Source organism: Crocuta crocuta, unplaced genomic scaffold (genome assembly GCF_008692635.1).
Source record: "Crocuta crocuta isolate KB4526 unplaced genomic scaffold, BGI_CrCroc_1.0 scaffold48, whole genome shotgun sequence".
Classification (NCBI taxonomy): domain Eukaryota; kingdom Metazoa; phylum Chordata; class Mammalia; order Carnivora; family Hyaenidae; genus Crocuta; species Crocuta crocuta.
This window is the reverse complement of record NW_027533089.1, coordinates 3,233,703-3,251,840: the sequence shown is the minus strand read 5'-3', so window position 1 is coordinate 3,251,840 and position 18,138 is coordinate 3,233,703. Positions and strand designations below refer to the sequence as shown.

The 18,138-nt window shown below is 36.5% G+C and overlaps 1 protein-coding gene across 2 annotated transcripts in view; it reads right to left on the bottom strand.

The window, feature by feature from the left end:
* Positions 1 to 18,138, bottom strand: part of LRRC39 (leucine rich repeat containing 39) — a 20,684-nt gene extending 2,546 nt beyond the window's left edge. The window contains exons 1-8 of one of the 2 annotated variants that reach the window (XM_077746202.1): positions 18,040 to 18,138; positions 14,114 to 14,307; positions 8,274 to 8,379; positions 6,533 to 6,689; positions 5,824 to 5,960; positions 2,942 to 3,087; positions 2,052 to 2,204; positions 749 to 888 (exon numbers count right to left, since the gene is read on the bottom strand). In XM_077746202.1, coding sequence (XP_077602328.1) covers positions 749 to 888; positions 2,052 to 2,204; positions 2,942 to 3,087; positions 5,824 to 5,960; positions 6,533 to 6,689; positions 8,274 to 8,379; positions 14,114 to 14,226 — 952 coding nt within the window. In that variant the 5' untranslated portion in view covers positions 14,227 to 14,307; positions 18,040 to 18,138. Of the gene's footprint in view, positions 1 to 748; positions 889 to 2,051; positions 2,205 to 2,941; positions 3,088 to 5,823; positions 5,961 to 6,532; positions 6,690 to 8,273; positions 8,380 to 8,627; positions 8,766 to 14,113; positions 14,308 to 18,039 lie in introns of those variants that run through there. The other variant, XM_077746203.1, reaches the window with a different exon arrangement.

The window sequence follows — 18,138 nt, the reverse complement described above, 5'->3', positions numbered from 1 at the left end:
ATAGAATTACGTAGTGAAGCTTTAAGAATCACATCTTCATGGGGCGCCTGGGTGGCTTAGTCGGTTAAGCGTCCGACTTTTGCTTAGGTCATGATCTCGCGGTTCGTGGGTTCGAGCCCCGCGTCGGGCTCTGTGCTGACTGCCAGTTCAGAGCCTGGAGCCTGTTTCAGTCTGTGACTCCCTCTCTCTCTGACCCTCCCCTGATCACGCTGTCTCTCTATCTCTCTCTCCTAGAAATAAATAAAACATTAAAAAAAAAAAAAAAAGAATCACATCTTCATTCATTTGGTTGTGCTCCAAGTGCTTGGCCAAAGAAATTTGTTTCCTGTCTCTACTTGAAAAGTTTTCTATGTCTTTACAATTTCTCTCCAAGCTTTTATCAGAATTGTGAACAGATTTGAATGTCATTCTTTTTTCCTCCCACAATATATTTTTTAATATTTATTTTTGATAGAGTACAAGCAGGGGAGGGGCAGAGAGAGGGAGGCAGAGGATCCAAAGCAAGCTCCATGCTGACAGCAGATAGCCTGATGCAGGACTCAAACTCACAAACTGAGAAATCATGGCCTGAGCCGAAGTCATATACTTAACTGACTGAGCCACCCAGGTGCCCTGCCTCCCTCAATATTGAGAAAGAGACAATATTTGACAGAAAAGGTAAGATGGAATGAGATATCTATAAAGGAATTTATAGATATACACATTCCTCTACCAAATATTTGGCTTGTGTTATAGAGAAATCTCATACCTGCTCTTCTCCGTGACTCCTGTATATATATATGCATAAACTGAAGGCCAAATAATTCCCGTTCCTCCTCTTCATCTATGCTTTCAGTAGGAGGAAGTGTCACTTCCAATTTCAGCGGGTTGTCTCTGAAGTTGACAAACCTAGCAGTTCATTAAAAAACAGTACTTTTATAGGTGCCATAGAAGTGTACATTTATTTTCCTAGGAAAAGATCAAATGATAATATACTAAATTACTTTTTAAAAAAAAAACTGGTTACAATAACCAAACATCATGGTAAGATGTGATAAATCCTAAGGATCTTTTTCCTTTTTATTTATTTTTTAATGTTTTACTTATTTTTAGGAGAGAGAGAGAGACAGCATGAGCAGGGGAGGGTCAGAGAGAGAGGGAGTCACAGACTGAAACAGGCTCCAGGCTCTGAGCTGGCAGTCAGCACAGAGCCCGACGCGGGGCTCGAACCCACGAACCATGAGATCATGACCCAGGCGAAAGTCGGACGCTTAACCGACTAAGCCACCTAGGCGCCCCAAATCCTAAGGATCTTTTTAAGTCTCTTTTCTAGAAGGAAAAAACCCTAGCTTTAGACAACTTATTTTCAAAGCTTATAGAAAAAACTATTAGTCCCTATCATATATTTAATGTGGAACAGTTCAACTTCCCAGAGCAAGTCTAGGACATCTCAAACATACAATTAATGCTATGAACTTAAAGTTTCTGTATATTTTACAGACTTACTTGTGTCTTATTTATTATTGTATCTTCACCATCGAGTACATGGCTTACTAGCTACTGAATAGATGAATGAATGATTGGTTTTGTTATGGAAATTGTGGGATTTGATGTGAATTCCCATGTCTTATGTTCTGTTAGGAAATTAAATTTTGGAAGTAAGACACCTGAGGGAATTCTGAGAGTAACTGACATATGTATTTATAACGTGCCCACTGTAGTCTTTTAGAAGGAAAATGAGCACTATTTTTATGCCTTTGGTTTTTATTTGTAGATGAGGTTTATTAGCAGTTACAAAATGATTTTCATAAAAATGTCACCAACCGAGGGCATTCCTTAGAGCCAATAATGCCAGTATGGCTTTTGTTTCAGGGATTCTTTCTTAAATAATTCTAACCAGTGTTAAATGAATCCTATTTATAAATTATAGAATTTCCAAGTTGGAAAAGATTTTTAAATGTGTTCGTTAATATGAATGAGAACTCAAATAAATCTGTTAATAACAATTTCTCTATATTACTTTGTGCTGCAGCCAGAAAGGAACGTGTCAGTTTGGAGTCTACAGCTTTTACCTCAGATTGGTCATCTCTTCCATGCACACTGGAATATCTTGCAGTTTATTGTTGCTGAGAACAAGCGTACCCAGATTTTTCATATTGCTGATTGTTTTTGGCAAGCATGTTATTTCATTCCGTTGCAGCCATAATGTATGTAGAGTTTGCATTCTGATGAGTTGAAAGAGAAGTTTCTGTGATTAACCATACATAATATGAAAACCCTGGTTCTTTACCCAAAATAAAAGAAAGGTCATTTTTTATAACATCTCCTTTAACCAGTATAGCAGCAGTTGAGTTAACTGGCTTCACATTACCTGATTGGGGAAACCACATCGGAGAGTCAATCCCTACACTACAGTTCTCAGCGTGTGGTGGTAGAAAGAAACCAATGTATTTTAGTGAATTCTTCACTATTCTCATAGGATTTCTTGAAGAACTGCTGTAAATGTTATCTAATCTGAATTAGAGTGTTAGGAGAAAAATGGGAAAGTACTAATATGCCCAGTTACGGCAAGACAAGTATGCATAATGGACTCTGGGCCAGGCTGCCTACATTTAAAAGCTAAACTGCACAAGTCCACTGTGATCTTGAGCAGTTTAGCTAACCTCTCCACGTTAGTTTCCTCATCCATTTGTAACGTGCAGAGTGCCTGGCATGCACTAAATAATGTTCTTGTTTGCCATATTCACGTCAATACGTTGAAGTGAGATAGCCAGTTTTTCTCTTCTAAAACCCTTATGCTTAAGTAAATGAAAACATTTTGTTAAAAAGTAGCATATTTAGTACTACATGGATCTACTATGATTGATTAGGTTAGGGTCCCCTCTGTTTTGTCTTTTATTTCTTATTTCTTGAGGATGGCTTCAACACATCTGCTAATAGTATAGAAGATTATTTATTTTACCTTTCTATAGTGTCAGGAAGTTGTTCAAGTCTGTTGCTTCCCATGTCGAGCCACTCAAGAGCAGGCATGTTCAACACAGCAGAAGGGATTGTAGTAAACTGATTCATACTCAAATCAAGGTGAGTAAGCTTTAACAAATTGCTAAGCTGAAGAGGAAAGCAAAATTTTTCAAAGTGAATGTCCACAACGTAAAGTACTAGAACAGTCAAGTGGCTAGAGGAGGTACTTCACATCCAGGAATGTTCAGATTACACTTGGGCTTTATGTACTCCTAGTAGTCCACAGTAACTCAAGTAAAAATAAAGCTAAGGAACCTCCAGAAAAATGTAAAAATCTTACAGAAAATTCATCTATTCAAAGAAAATTTATTTTCCAAATACCCAAGTTCCAGGGTTTACAGAACCTGCTTGTGTTTTCCTTTCATCCTGTATTTGAGATTTTTTTGGGAAAACCCAAACTTCAATATTATCTTTATTGAGCCTTATTTTTTGTGCCTGATGTTTTACATGTTACGTCAGTCACAGAATTTACTGTTTGGTTATTCTATCTTTTAAATGAAAAACACCAATAAAAATGTATTAGGAATAACATATCAAACACCAATGTGCTCAGCTTGAGAAAGAAAATACAGAGGTGCCTGGGTGGCTCAGTCAGTTAACTGACTGACTCTTAATTTCAGCTCAGGTCATGATCTCACGGTTTGGTTCATGAGATTGAGCCTAGTATTAGGCTCCATGCTGTTGGCACGGAGCTTACTCAGGATTCTCTTGCTCTCTTCTCTTTGCCCCTCTCCCTGCACACATGTGCGCTCTCTCAAAATAAACTTAAAAAATATATATATATACATATATTGATATGACTGCCTCCTATGTACTCTTCCCTTCTTCCTTTCCAGAGGGAACCCCTCTCCTGAATTTGGTATTTATTACTCCTGTAAATGTTTTTTAAAAATTTTTATTACTATACAGAAATATGTTTTCTATATATTTATCTATAATTACTATTATACATGTTTTCACAAAGTTTAGTATTTTTATTTGAAGATTATGATACTGTACTTCTCTTTCCTTAACTTTTTTCTCTCAACATCAGTGTCAATGTATTCATGATGATGCTTATAGCTCTAGTTTATTCACCAACTTTACAAGATGAATATCATATTTCTATTTTATGGACAAAATGCTTGAGAGAGGCCGTGTAACTGGAAATGATGAGTGATGTGTACTCAAGCTTTCTGGAACTAAAGCCACAAAATTTCTAACCTCTTTCCATATAACACTGTAGTGAAAGTTTCAAAATGTGAGAATTTAGTTAACTTTTCCAAAGAACTTTCCATTTATCTAGGCAAGTTCTGTTTAATCTTTATCTTCAGGAATGTTCAGATTCTTTCCACAACTTTAACACCAAAAAAAAACCTCAACACAAAACAAAACACATACACACCCAGTGTTTTGTGGGTAATGCAAAAAAAGCAGGAGGTGTCCATTTAGGAGGTGATGTTTCTCCAGCTTTAGAATTCAAGCCATGGACAAAACACTTTTTCAAAATCACACTTTAAAATTTTTCAAATGGTTTAGAATGGAGTATAAAAAGATTGTGTTTACACTGGCATAAATATGTTTCATGTATATACATGTGTGCAGTGTAATGGCTGAGAGATAAGTCTCCTGTTGCTGATTTCTCAGTGGTTCTAGAACCCTTTGGTTTCATAATATTAAAAGATTATATTATAATCTGACAGCCTCTATTTTGCATATGTGAACATTGAGACCTAATTATATAAAGTGGTGTGTTCGAGGCTACACAGCTACTTAGAGGCCACACTTGGAAAGAATCCCAGACTCAAATCTCAGTTTAGTATTTGTCCCAGTAAAACCTATTTTTACATGAAAAAAAATTAAGGTAAGCACAGGTTAATAGACATGTCCAAATTCATACAGCATTTTTAGTGACTGAACCAATATAAGAATTAGAAGTTGGAAATAAAATATTTATTGGCCCTCTTGTAAGTATAAATTGTCCCTGTGATTATCATTTTTATCATAACCAAGGGCATACATTTCATTAAACTATTGTAATATGAAGTAGATATAAACATAGAAACAGTGCTTTACTTGTCAGAACAACAATTATTGGTGACGTATTTAGTGCTGTGGGGAAAAAAGTGATATTCTCACCAAAAATAGCGGAGAATGGAAAAAGGTAATAGTCTTCCTACTTTATTTTGAGTTTTATTATTTTCCTTAACTTTCATTTTGCAAAGTTAGAACATCTTGGAAATTTTCTTTGCTAATTGTAAGATCACTCAATATGTTTGAAAGAGTCTATATCTCTATGACCAGTTTGGCTTTACTAATAACAAGGTTATCATACCAAATCAAAGTTTGAAGACTTTCCAAACCCATTGCCTTGCCTTTACTTGGTAGTGTCAAAGAAGCTAGCAAAGAAACACTTCCTAAACTGATGAACTCATTTCTTAACACTTCACCTCTGTCTCAAAAACTGAACACTCTGTAAATACCAACTAGTAAACAAAAGAGCTTTTCTATCACCACATTGCCTGTGCTTTATAATAATCATTTATTCATTCAATAAGCATTTACTAAGCAACAACTACAAGGTAGGCTGGAAATAGAAATAAAGACCCTTTACTCTGGACTTTAAGGAGATCACAAATGATGTCAGTACTGTGACAATAATATTTATGCTAAATAGATATTTCTCTAATTAAAAATATGTTATAATGACAGGAAATGATTTCACTAAATATTTTCTGAAGTAAAATGTATAGTATTTCTTCATTAGTGTTATTTTTAATAATCACACAGTTAAGAAGTAAACCAGTAGTAGAATAAAATTGTAGGCATTTATATCTTTCTGACCTCTTGTGGAAGATCACATATATCTCTGTTTACAGCAAGTTCTAGTTTTTCCAAGCTGGCACAATGGCTTAGTTCCCTGGGGACAGTCTTGATTTTGTTGTAACTAAGAATCAGTTCCTGAAGTCTAGTGAGCAGTCCTACAAAAAATAATAATAGAGAACAAATAGATATAAAACTATGTTTCCAGTTATTACAATATAACTTGTCAGTTTCCCATTGGCAAATTCACACTTTTCCCAGTATGTGCCCTGCCCCTTCTAAAGATAAGGAGTGGGTTTATCGGGTTTTTGCTATAGGCAGAAAACATGTGGTGGGTTGTTTTTTGTTTTGTTTTGTTTTGTTTTTTGTTTCATTTTATCTACACTATATCCTGGCCAATTTTCCATTTGAGGATTTTTTTTTTCCTCATCTAAGGAATCTTTCTAATTTTCTCTCTTGCCTTCAATCTGTCCTTTTCTAGGAGGATTAACTGAACAAGAAATAGTATTTCCAGAATCTATGTAATAATATTTCCAAAGAGATTTTTCTTACATTGAATACTCATCTTAACTCAGTAAATCCCAGACACTGGGTCCCCTAGAACCTTCAATTTAGATGTTTATAATCTCCTCAAGACTCAGGGCTGTATAAAGATGAGGTCTTTATTCCATGTATCAAAAAAAAAAAAATTCTCAGTAAAAAACAGGATAATTAAAGCAATCTTCCTTACCAATTCCTGGAGGTATCTCTGAAATTGTGTTTCGAGATAAATCTAATACAGTGAGGTTCTGGAATCTTCCAATAAATTCAGGAATTTTCAACAAACCAGTTCTATGAAGTTGCCATTCCTGTAGTTGACTTAGTTTTAGCAGAGAAGAAGGGAGGGTCTAAACTCAAGTAAAATAAATGACAGAATTACCATGTTACTTAAATTATTTTAGTATCATGCCACACTGAAGTATAATTGTAGAGAAGTTATTCGATTTGTAAAAGAACTTTCCTTAAAAATTTTCACTAATGGTTTTATTTCCAAGTGCTGTGTGTTACTTCTAAGTTTTAAGATCTTTATTTTTGGGGTATGGGTACTAAACCTTGAAGCTCCAGTCAGAATAAATAAAAAGAATGTATTTTGGCCAACAGTGTACACACATAGAGTCTTGTTCTAAAGATGTTGTTGAATTAGGCTTTTTTAAGAGTACACATATACAGTTGAAAATGAGAATATGGTGGTTAGTTGAAATCACAGAGAAACCAAAAAGTCATTTTAGTCAATAATTCAAACTTCTCTTCCCCTTATTTTTTTTTAAAAAAAATTTATGTTTATTTATCTTTGAGAGACAAAGAATGAGCAGGAGAGTGGCAGAGAGAGGGAGACATAGAATCCAAAGCAGGCTCCAGGCTCTGAGCTGTCAGCACAAAGCCCGACGCAGGGCTTAAACCCACAAATTGCGAGTCCCATGACCTGAGCTGAAGTCAGACACTCAGCTGATTGAGCCACCCAAGTGCCCCTCTTCCCTTTCTATTTTGAAATATTTTATCAAAGTTTTTTACAGATTTTTTTAAATTTTTTTTTCTTTAATGTTTTTTTATTTATTTCTAGGAGAGAGAGAGAGACAGCATGAGCAGGGGAGGGTCAGAGAGAGAGGGAGTCACAGACTGAAACAGGCTCCAGGCTCTGAGCTGGCAGTCAGCACAGAGCCGGACGCGGGGCTCGAACCCACGAACCGCGAGATCATGACCTAAGCGAAAGTCGGACGCTTAACCGACTAAGCCACCCAGGCGCCCCTTACAGATTTTTTTAAATTTAAAGATTTTAAGAGTTTCAACTATTCTGAACTCTATGCCTTTTCCCTTTCAACCTAAAATAGCCAAAAGAGAAAATAAAGGAGCCAACTCCCTCACTAATTATGCCTATATGTATGAAGATAAACACTGACCCAAGGGATAGAGGCCCTTACAAAAATTAGAGTATGCCTAATGTAATTAAGCAAGTGTGTGTGTGTGTGTGTGTGTGTGTGTGTGCGCACGCGCGCGCGTGTGCACGCGCTTATGAGAGAATATGAACTGGGTGGTAGACCTCAAAAAAAAATGAATATCCTATTCCATTTTGTGGAGTTTTAACTGAGCATTTGTTTTGGAGAAGGTATATGATTTTTGTTAGGCAGATGGTCATATTTTTTATGGAAAATAGAGGTTGCTTAATTAGTAGGATTAGTAGGAGAAGAATCACAAGTGATTTAAATTTAGACAGAATTGAAGGAAATTGATTGAATTTTTACCAAAAAACATCCCAAAACAGTGAAGTTGTATTTCTTTTCAATTGTTCATGTTGCCCAAATTCATTTGGTGTATTATTAAAATGAGAATTTCTAGCTATTCCAGACTTAATCACACAGTTGCAGAATCATTTTCTCAACTCTCCCATAAAATGCAAACTATAGAAAATCAAATATTACTTCTGTGAAGCTAACCTTCCATTCCTCTTTTTCTATCTTCAAAATGACTCTTCCATCTTCTCTGATGACTTTTTCCCTTAGTTTGGTTAAGTTTACTCGTTCTTCCCAGATTCGCACTAGCCTAAGAGACCAGAAAACATGTTAGTTCACCAGTAATGAGATTGGTAGCATTCACTTTTACATAAAAAGTGACCCATCAAAATCAACCATTTGATTAATAGTATCTGGAAATCAGAAAAGAATGTGTTTTGCAAGAATTATAAATATGATTAGTTTCATGAATGCCCTATATTTAAATTTTCTAAAAGTGTCATAACTCTCCAAAGATTTTTTTTAAATAATAGCTTTATTGAGATATAATTCACATACCATAAAATCAATCCTTTTAAAGTATGCAATTCAGTGGTTTTTGATATATTCGCAGAGTTGCTCACCAACACCACTCTGATCCAAAACATTTTCATCACTCAAAAAACTCCATGCCCAAGGCTAACTGGTGCAGCCACTCTGGAAAACAGTATGGAGGTTCCTCACAAAGTTGAAAATAGAACTATCCTATGATCCAGCAATCACACCACTAAGTATTTACCCAATAATACAAAAATACTAATTCAAAGGGCAGCATTATCTACAACAGCCAAACTTTGGAAACAGCCCAATAGTTCATCAACTGATGAATCAATAAAGAAGGAAATACTACTTAGCCTAAAAAAAAGAATGAAATCTTCCCATTTGCAATGACATGGATGGAGCTGGAGAGTATTATGCTAAACGAAATAAGAGAAAGAAACACCATATGATTTCAGTCATGTGGAATTTAAGAAATAACCTGAGCAGAGGCTCCTGGGTGATTCAGTGGATTAGGCGTGAGATCAAGCCCCATTTTAGGCTCTGCACCTGCAGTGAGATTCTCTCTCCCTTCCTCCCTCTCTCTGCCCCTCCCTGCTCATGCTCTTTCCCCCTCAAAAATTTAAAAAAGAGTGAGACTGCTAAAGCACTTTTTTAAAAAAGAAAGAAATGAGCAAAGGGGGGAAAAAAAGAGGCAAACCAAGAAATACTTTTTTAATTATAGAAAATAAATATGGTTACCAGAGGGGAGGTGCATGGGCGAAGGGCTTAACAGGTGATGGGTATTAAGGAGAGCATTCACTCACTGAGATGAGCACTGGGTGTTGTATGACTGTTGAATCACTATATTGTCCACCTGAAACTAATATTACACTGTATATTAACTAAGTGGAATTTAAATAAAAACTTAACAACAACAACAAAAAACTCCACACCCATTAGCAGTCACTGTCCATTCCTCCCTTCCTCAGCCCAGGGCAACCACTAATCTACTTCCTATTTCTATGGGATTATACTATATATAGTCTTTCCACATAGCATAAGTTATTCAAAGTTCACCTGTGCTGTAACATGTTTCAGTATTGTATTCCTTTTTATCGAAGAATAATATTCCACTGTATGGATATACCACATTTTGTTTATCTGTTCATCAGTTGATGGACATTTGGGTTAATTCCACCATTTGGCTATTATGGAATAATGCTGCTATGAACATTTGTGAACAAGTTCTTGCATAGATATATGTTTTCATTTATCTTGGGTACAGTCCTATGAGTAGAATTGCTGCATCATATTATAACTCTATTTTTAACTTTTTTAGGAATTGCCAAAGTGTCCAAATGCCTGTAGCACATGAGGCTTCTTGCCTCACCATCCTTGCCTACATTTGTCCATGTTTTTGGTCATAGCCATCCTAGTGAGTGCAAAGTGGTATCTCACTGTTCTTTTGACTTGCACTTATTAAATATCTAACCCATAGATAGTTAATAACTTTTTAATGACTTCCAAATAATACAGTCCAGCTTCAGAGTTAAGGTATATATGATTACATTCCAATTTTATTCAGATTTTGTATTTCAGATATAAAAATGCATAAAACCTTTGTCATTCTGGAATACATCCCTATTGATTTTCAGTACATTGCAAATATACATAAGAATAATAGCTATGAAAATGACTAGTAAAAGGTTGCAAAAGTTTTATTTCTATATTAGAAAATTTTTATATTCAATGACATCACTTTTCTAAAAGAATAGAACTATTCAATCAAACAGTAAGCATGATGATTGCTAACTACTTATTAGTCACTAAGAGATCTATGTATTTTAGGACAAGATTTAATGACAAGTGTGACCAGCTGTCTTGGTCCCTAACCTTTTACTTAAAGAATTCACCAAGCAACCATTATATGTCAAATGCTATGCTGCACATCGTGCATGCAGTAAGCTCTGTCCTTAATGAGTTTACAGTGAGGCTATTATTCAACAAGTCTATTTCCATCTCTATAATGATTCCTAAATGATATCTGGATCTGAATTTCTATGATCTAAGTCCAGAATGTATTGCTTAATTTGGCGACGGTGGGCAACACATACCACCTCTGTGGGCTTTGCCTATAAAAATGGGGTTTGGAATAAATAATGTCTAAGTTCCCTTCCAGCTCTAGTAACCTGTAATTCATCCACTGCTTGGTGTGAGCTTGATGTTCTTTCAATTTTGCATAGAAATTATGTACCTCCTATGAGACCCTTTTATCATAGTCTAAAGCCTTTCCCAGATTTTGTCACACCAACTCATTCCTAAAGGCTTGATTTCCTCAAGACAGTTTGCCATCAAAAGATAATGAGATCAATTTCTGTTTAAACTTTATGCTTTTTGAACTAAATCTTTAGCCACCTTTAGCCTAGAGAAGCGGAATTAGATTACATTCTTAATCTTTTTACCCCTTGCCTATTTTGCAGAGAGAACTTGAAGCTACTGAAATTAAATGGTCCTTAACTAGACACATATAATAGGTGAAGTTCAGGAGTTTAGAAGCAAGTCATGATTCCTACCCACTGTTTAAAAAAAGGAAATGATATGTTAAGGGTACTCTAGGGTTGGGGCTCCTGAGTGGCTCAGTTGGTTGGGTATCTGACTCCTGATCCCAGCTCAGGTCATGATCTCACAGTTGGTGAGATCAATCCCTACATCGGGCTCTACACAGACAGCATGGAACCTGCATGGGATTCTCTCTCTCTCTGCCCCTCCCCTGCTGACTCACTCTCATTCTCTCTCTCAAAAGAAATAATTAAAAAGAAGAGTTTTCTTGGGGCGCCTGGGTGGCTCAGTCAGTTAAGTGTCTGACTCTTGATTTCAGCTCAGGTCATGATCTCCTGGTTCATGGGTCCAAGCCCCATGTTGGGCTCTGTGCTGACAGTGTGGAGCCTGCTTGGGATTCTCTTTCCCTCTCTTTCTGCCCCTTCCCTGCTTGTGCTCTTGCTCTCTCAAAATAAATAAATAAACTTAAAATTTAAAAAGAGTACTCTAGAGTCAACTTTATCATAATTGTAGAATACAATTATAATAGGTTTCATAAAAGCAGCTTTATATATAAAGAGCCAGTCTAGGGAGATGTAAGGCCTGAGGTGAATATCATGCTTCCTGAGCCAGACTGCTATGAATATCAGTTCTTCATTTATTAGCAGTGTGTTCTTTGAATTAAGCCTATCTCTCAGGTTTTCTGTCTTTAAAAGGGAAAAAACAAACACTCATGTGTGGCAGAGACTGCTTATCATTCCCCAGTATCTGTTATTCCTTGTCTTCCTCAATAATAAATTCACATGGGCACAAGACTTCAGTTAGCCATCCTTCCTTGTAGTTTGCTATGGATTATATCAATGGGATGTTAGCAGAAATAGTAGTGTGTGCAGCTTCCTGCTAGCTGGAATCAAGCATGTTGGCTGCGGTTGGTGTATCTATTTGGGGCCATTGGGTGACATCCATTCCATTAGGAATGGAAACCATGCACAGTTGAGCAACAAGATAAGCCTGACCGTGGCAACCCAGAGCATTTGACTCAGTGGAGTGCTATTCCAGCCCCAGATCAAATACCAGGAAAAGTTAACATATCTTGTTTAGAAAATATTATTTTGGTTTTCCATCTCTCATAATGCATTCTAATCCCCATCAAGATACTCTGTTTCAGTATGTTGAGAGGATTAAATGAGATAGGACAAATAAAGCAATTAGGAGAGTGCTTAGTAAGCAGTAAGTGCATAATAAACCACTGCTACCTTCATCATTGTCGGCATCATTATCCTCTTTCTTGGCTTTGGTTGGGAAGAACAGCCCCTCCCCAGCCAAATTTTTGTTTTTACAGATAGTAGACACAAAATAGTTGCTTATCAAGAACCTACCTTTTCCCCTCTTCTTTGCTGGGAGAATAGCTGTTATTTTCAAGTATTTATACTTCCCCCAAGTAACCCAGGTATAAATCTTAATTTATTTAAACTAGTCATGTAGGGGCGCCTGGGTGGCTCAGTCGGTTAAGCGTCTGACTTCGGATCAGGTCATGATCTCGTGGTTCATAGGTTTGAGCCCCGCCTCGGGCTCTGTGCTGACAGCCAGCTCAGAGCTTGGAGCTTGTTTCAGATTCTGTATCTTCCTCTCTCTCTGACCCTCCCCTGCTCCTGCTGTCCTCTCTTTCTCTCCCTCTCAGAAATAAAACATTAAAAAATTAAAAAAAATAAAATAAACTAGTCATATAGTCTCATTCCCCTAGAAGGGAACTAGATTAGGGAAGTACAAATCACCCTGTTCTGGTGATGAGAGGTGAAGGAGAGGTTTGCTAAAGCACGTCAGAAAGGTTTCCTCATTCCTGAAGAAACAGAAATAGTTTCCACTGTTCTGATAACATAATGAGGCTTGGCTCCGATGCCTGGAAGTATACCAGTCCTCCTGTGACATTGAGGGAGGCTACCCTGAGAACCAAACTGAGACCCTGAGATTAGCAGTAGAAGGTGATAAAAAGAGCTGAATCTTTAAAGCTGTTAAGGCTTTTGAATTGCCTTGCCTCAGGACTTCCCTCCTCCTTAAGCCATTTTTAGTTGAATTTTAGAGTATTTGCTAACTGACATAAGAGCATTTTTTCCTATTGAGATATAACTGTCATATAACACTAGATTAGTGTCAGGTGTACAGCATAATGGCCCAATACCTGTATATGTTGCAAGACAAAAGACAACTTAATATTTAGAAAGAGACTTAATGAATGAGAATTGTAGGGATCCAGAAAGTAGGTATTCTTGCAAGATTAGACAGAATACTTTGGAGACATCCAATCAGGAAAGTAGGTAGATATCAAGAAGGCAGAGGAAATGAGACCAAACTATTTAAGCATAACCCAAATCAAGGAGTCAGGTGATTCACAGGGAACCTGGCTAAAACTCATGGCTATTCAAATAGGTGAGAATCTATACTACCTAGAATTGCTAGCTGCTATTTTAGTACCTAGGGAATATTATACTGAACAAACCATCAGTGAAAAGTACACTAAATAATACTAATCAAACTTTGATGAATGTTAAATGGACTCCTATGAGGGCCCAAGATTATTTTTTTTAATGTTTATTTATTTTGAGAGAGAGAGAGAGCAGGGGAGGGGCAGAAAGAGGGAGGGAGAGAGAATCCCAAGCTGCACTGTCAGTGCAGAGTCTGCTTGGGACTGGATCTCATGAATCATGAGATCATGACCTGAGCCTAAATCAAGAGTCAGATGCTTAAACGACTGAGCCACCCAGTGCCCCAACTACTATTTTCACATACAGACACTTGTATTTTGTTGTGGCCATCACATTGCCACACTTAATTGAGTCAGGGGTGTCCTGTAGTTATAAATTTGAGTTTTCAGTAAATAAAAATCTCTATCAAATTCAATAATAAGTCTCTTAATAAGTGCTCTTTTCTAGAATGATGATGTTCTGAATTTTCACTAATTCAAAAACAATAAACATGTTAAAGCATACTTCTTTTGAAATTCCTTCTCTCGCTTCAGGTCTTCATTGTGTTTCTTTATTCTCTCCTCCCAAACTTCCTTCACAGCATTGACAGCCCCGGTACAAACCACATTTTCTGACATGATTTCTCCACATTGTCACAAAGTCACCAACTTCATTAGGTTCTGAATTGGTTGAATCACAGGTGCCATCTCAGAAAGGACCTAAGTGTTCGGGGATGGGGGGTTGGGGGGGAGAAAACAATGTGTTTCAGAATGTTCACGAAGTCCCCAAATGATCCTAGTAGCATGTATTTATTGAACACTTTCTGTGTTCCCCAAATTATTTTATACACTTTATATACCATCTCTCATTTAACAATCCTCATAAAAATCCTATGACACGGGTGCTTTTATTGTCTGTAATATACAGATGAAAGAACTGAGCCTTGAAGATGGGCAATTTGTCCAAGGTCTCATATCTAATATGTGGCAGAGATGGGAACTGAAGCAAGTCTACTTCCTTTGTAACTATGTAATTTACAATAATGAAAAACTGCGACTAGTTTACATGCCCAGTTATAGGAAAATGGGTAAGTAACAGATGTATAAATTTAAGACCAGCATCTTGGAATATCTACACAATCTAGATTCTATATAGGCAGAGTCTGAAATTCAGTTAAGTGGTATTACACTAGGATTATTGGCTCTTCTAAGATAAATTGCAAAGGTCAGATGTAATATTGAGGATTGTGACCTGAATCTCAGAAAGGAAAGGAAAATAAAAATAGGGGAGTGGTTATGTAAATTATAGTAGATCCATTTGATGGAATATTCTTTGCCTTACAAATAATTGTACTGATTTTTCTTCAAATTGTATTAGCAATAGTGAATTTGATTCACAACTAATTGAATTATTTCCTTCCAAATTCAGGAAGTCAAAGATGTCCACAATCACAACTATTCGACATTATACTAGAATGCTGAAGAGAAAGGAAGTAAATAGACAGGTATAAAGTTTGGAAAGGAAGAAGCGAAATATGCAGCAGTGTGGGGGAACAGGTACTTTCATACTAAAGGTGTCCATATTTGTTGTTCTCCATGGAGAGAAATTTGGTCATATCTATCAGTCTTACAAATGCACATTCACATTCCTAGGAATTTGTACTGGAATATTTTCAGCTGTAAAATTACATATTATACAGTTATTGACTGTTTTTCATAAAAGCAGAAGATGAGAAATAATATAACTTTTGATCAATAAGTACATCCATATCATGGGAAATCATATAGCTCCATAAAGGAACTAGAACATTTTATATACTAATGAGCCATGATCTCCAAATGTTGGACTATACCATGATTTAATTTTCCCATCCCAGTGAATATGGATATTTGGGTACCAGAGTTTTGCTATTATGAGCCATCTTGTTTCCAAAATTCTTGTCCTTAACTTCATGGTGCTCAAGTGGGGCACCGTACTTCTATTGGGTGTATATGTAGGATTTGAACTGCTGGATCATAGTAAATGTGAATGTTCAAATTTATAAGATAGTGCCAAATTGTTTTCCAAAGTGACTGTGCCAATATATACTCTTACTACATTGATGTACATCCTCACCAACACACTGCTATATAAAATCTTATTATGGTCACAATTTACACTTCCCTGACTACTAAATGCCATAATTTAATACATAAAGATTGTCTAATTAAATAAAAGACAAAATCCTGTGTATTATTTATAAGAGGCACATCTAACATAAAAATAGGAAAAGATGGAAAATATAACATAGAAAAAGATCCATGCCTAGATTTATACCCAAGAGAAATGAAAATGTATGTTCACACAAAAACTTGCACATGAATGTTCAAGTTGCATTGTTCACAATAGCCAAAAAGTGGAAACAAATGGCTATCAACTGACAATGGATAAACAAAATGTGGTATATCCATACAATGGAATATTATTTGCCCAACACATGCTACATTGTGGATGAACTTTGAATGAAAGTAGGCTAAGTGAAAGAAGCCAGACTCAGAAGACCATGTAGGATCCCCTTTATGTGAAATATCCAGAATATGTAGATCCATAGAGAAAAAAAAGTAGATTAGTTACATCCAGGGGCTATTCAGAGGGGGAAATAAGGAGTGACTTCTAAGGATACAAAGTTTCTTCTTTGAGTGATAGAAAGCAACTTTTAAAATAAGTCAACCTATAAAAAAGCAAGGAAGACTTATTTATGGCTAAAGAACAGAATGGAGTAAGTATAATACATCTTGAAAATATAAAAATAAATGTAACAGAATGTGGAAAAAGGAAATGGAGGTGTAGAGGAAAGAACACCAAAAGCCACATCTTCAAAGTCGGGAGTCATAGACACTGTCTTATTTTATGCAACGAACTAGAGACTGAAGTATTTAAAGTTCTAAAGGTAATCAAGAGAAAAAATAAAAATAAGTATGTAACTCTGGGAGGCTCTAAGTGAATTTGAGCATCATCTTTTGAAAAAGAAAACAGGAACAATGGAGGTAACTACTGAAAACCAAATCCTGAAATGGTTAAAATGCTTACTTCTAGGGTGATAGAGAGAAATGGGGTAGAGAATATTGCTTTCATTATTAATCTCCTCTAAATTATTAATTTCTTTAAAAGAATGCAGTGTGGGGCACCTAGGTGGCTCAGTCGGTTAAGCGTCCGGCTTCAGCTCAGGTCATGATCTCACTGTTTGTGGATTCGAGCCCCACTTAGGACTCTGCGCTGACAGTTAGCTCAGAGCCTGGAGCCGGTTTTGGATTCTGTGTCTCCATCTCTCTCTGACCCTCCCCTGTTCATGCTGTCTCTGTCTCTGTCTCTCTCAGAAATAAATAAAACACTTAAAAATTTTTAAAAAAGTATGCAGTGTGAAAAAAATAAAAGTATGCAGTGTTGTATGACAGACAGAGACAGAGACAGGGTGGGAGAAAAACTATTACAGAAGAAAAAATATTTACAATTTTAGGATGAATATATAATTGCCAACGTTCAAAAAATTTTAGGACAGGGTCCCTATTTTAAAGCAATGCTTACAGAATTTGCACAGGAACAGATTGCAAGATCTTTCTTTTTGTGAACAAAAACCTTAGCATACAGGTGCCGATAATCCAAACCCCTGAGTATATCACAGTCAACCTGCAATTTGCTGTCTCAGATTTGAGCAAGGTTGAAGTGTTTGTCAAATAGGAAAACATTGTAAAAAATTTTTTTATATAGTTTATTTATTTTTGAGACAGAGAGAAACAGAGCATGAGCAGGGGAGAACAGAGAGAGAGGGAGACAGAATCTGAAACAGGCTCCAGGCTCTGAGCTGCCAGCACAGAACCCGACGCGGGGCTCGAACCCATGAACCGCGAGATCATGACCTGAGCCTAAGTCGGACGCTTAACCAAATGAACCACCCAGGTGCCCCAAGAAAGCATTTTTTAAAATCCCAAGTATCTACATGTAAATGTGTATTTTTAAACATATATAACCATTCATATGGTAATTTGGTTTCTCAATTTGCCATTAAACTTTATCCAGCCATCAGTTTTCTCGTAACAGCAACCAGTTCCCCTTCGAGGAAAACAAGTCAGTAATGACATACGTATTTCTGCCTCTACCATAGGATTGCGTTCCCTCCCATGACTACCACAACACAAAAGCACATAGTATGGCAAGGACATAACTGGGAGAGTCTGCTTTCCAAAGGCAAAAAAAGCAAAAAACGAACAGACAAAAACAAAACAAAACACTAAAAAAAATGCTTCTTAACTTTTAGAGAAATCCATGAATGACTATCAAACCCCAAAAGAGACTTTTAAATTCAATTCCAAGTACAGTTGTGCATTCCAGCAGATTCAGACCCAGTAAAGGCATCATCAGCAATCTATTTCCATGTGAAGAATGGGAAAAAAGTGTTTTGGAAAAATACTTACCACTGTCAGATGACACAGAAGCTGACATACCCAACGTTAGTGATTATCAGCTGAGAGAGGATTTCAGGGAGAATTGTTTTCAATGTGGGTCCGGATGAT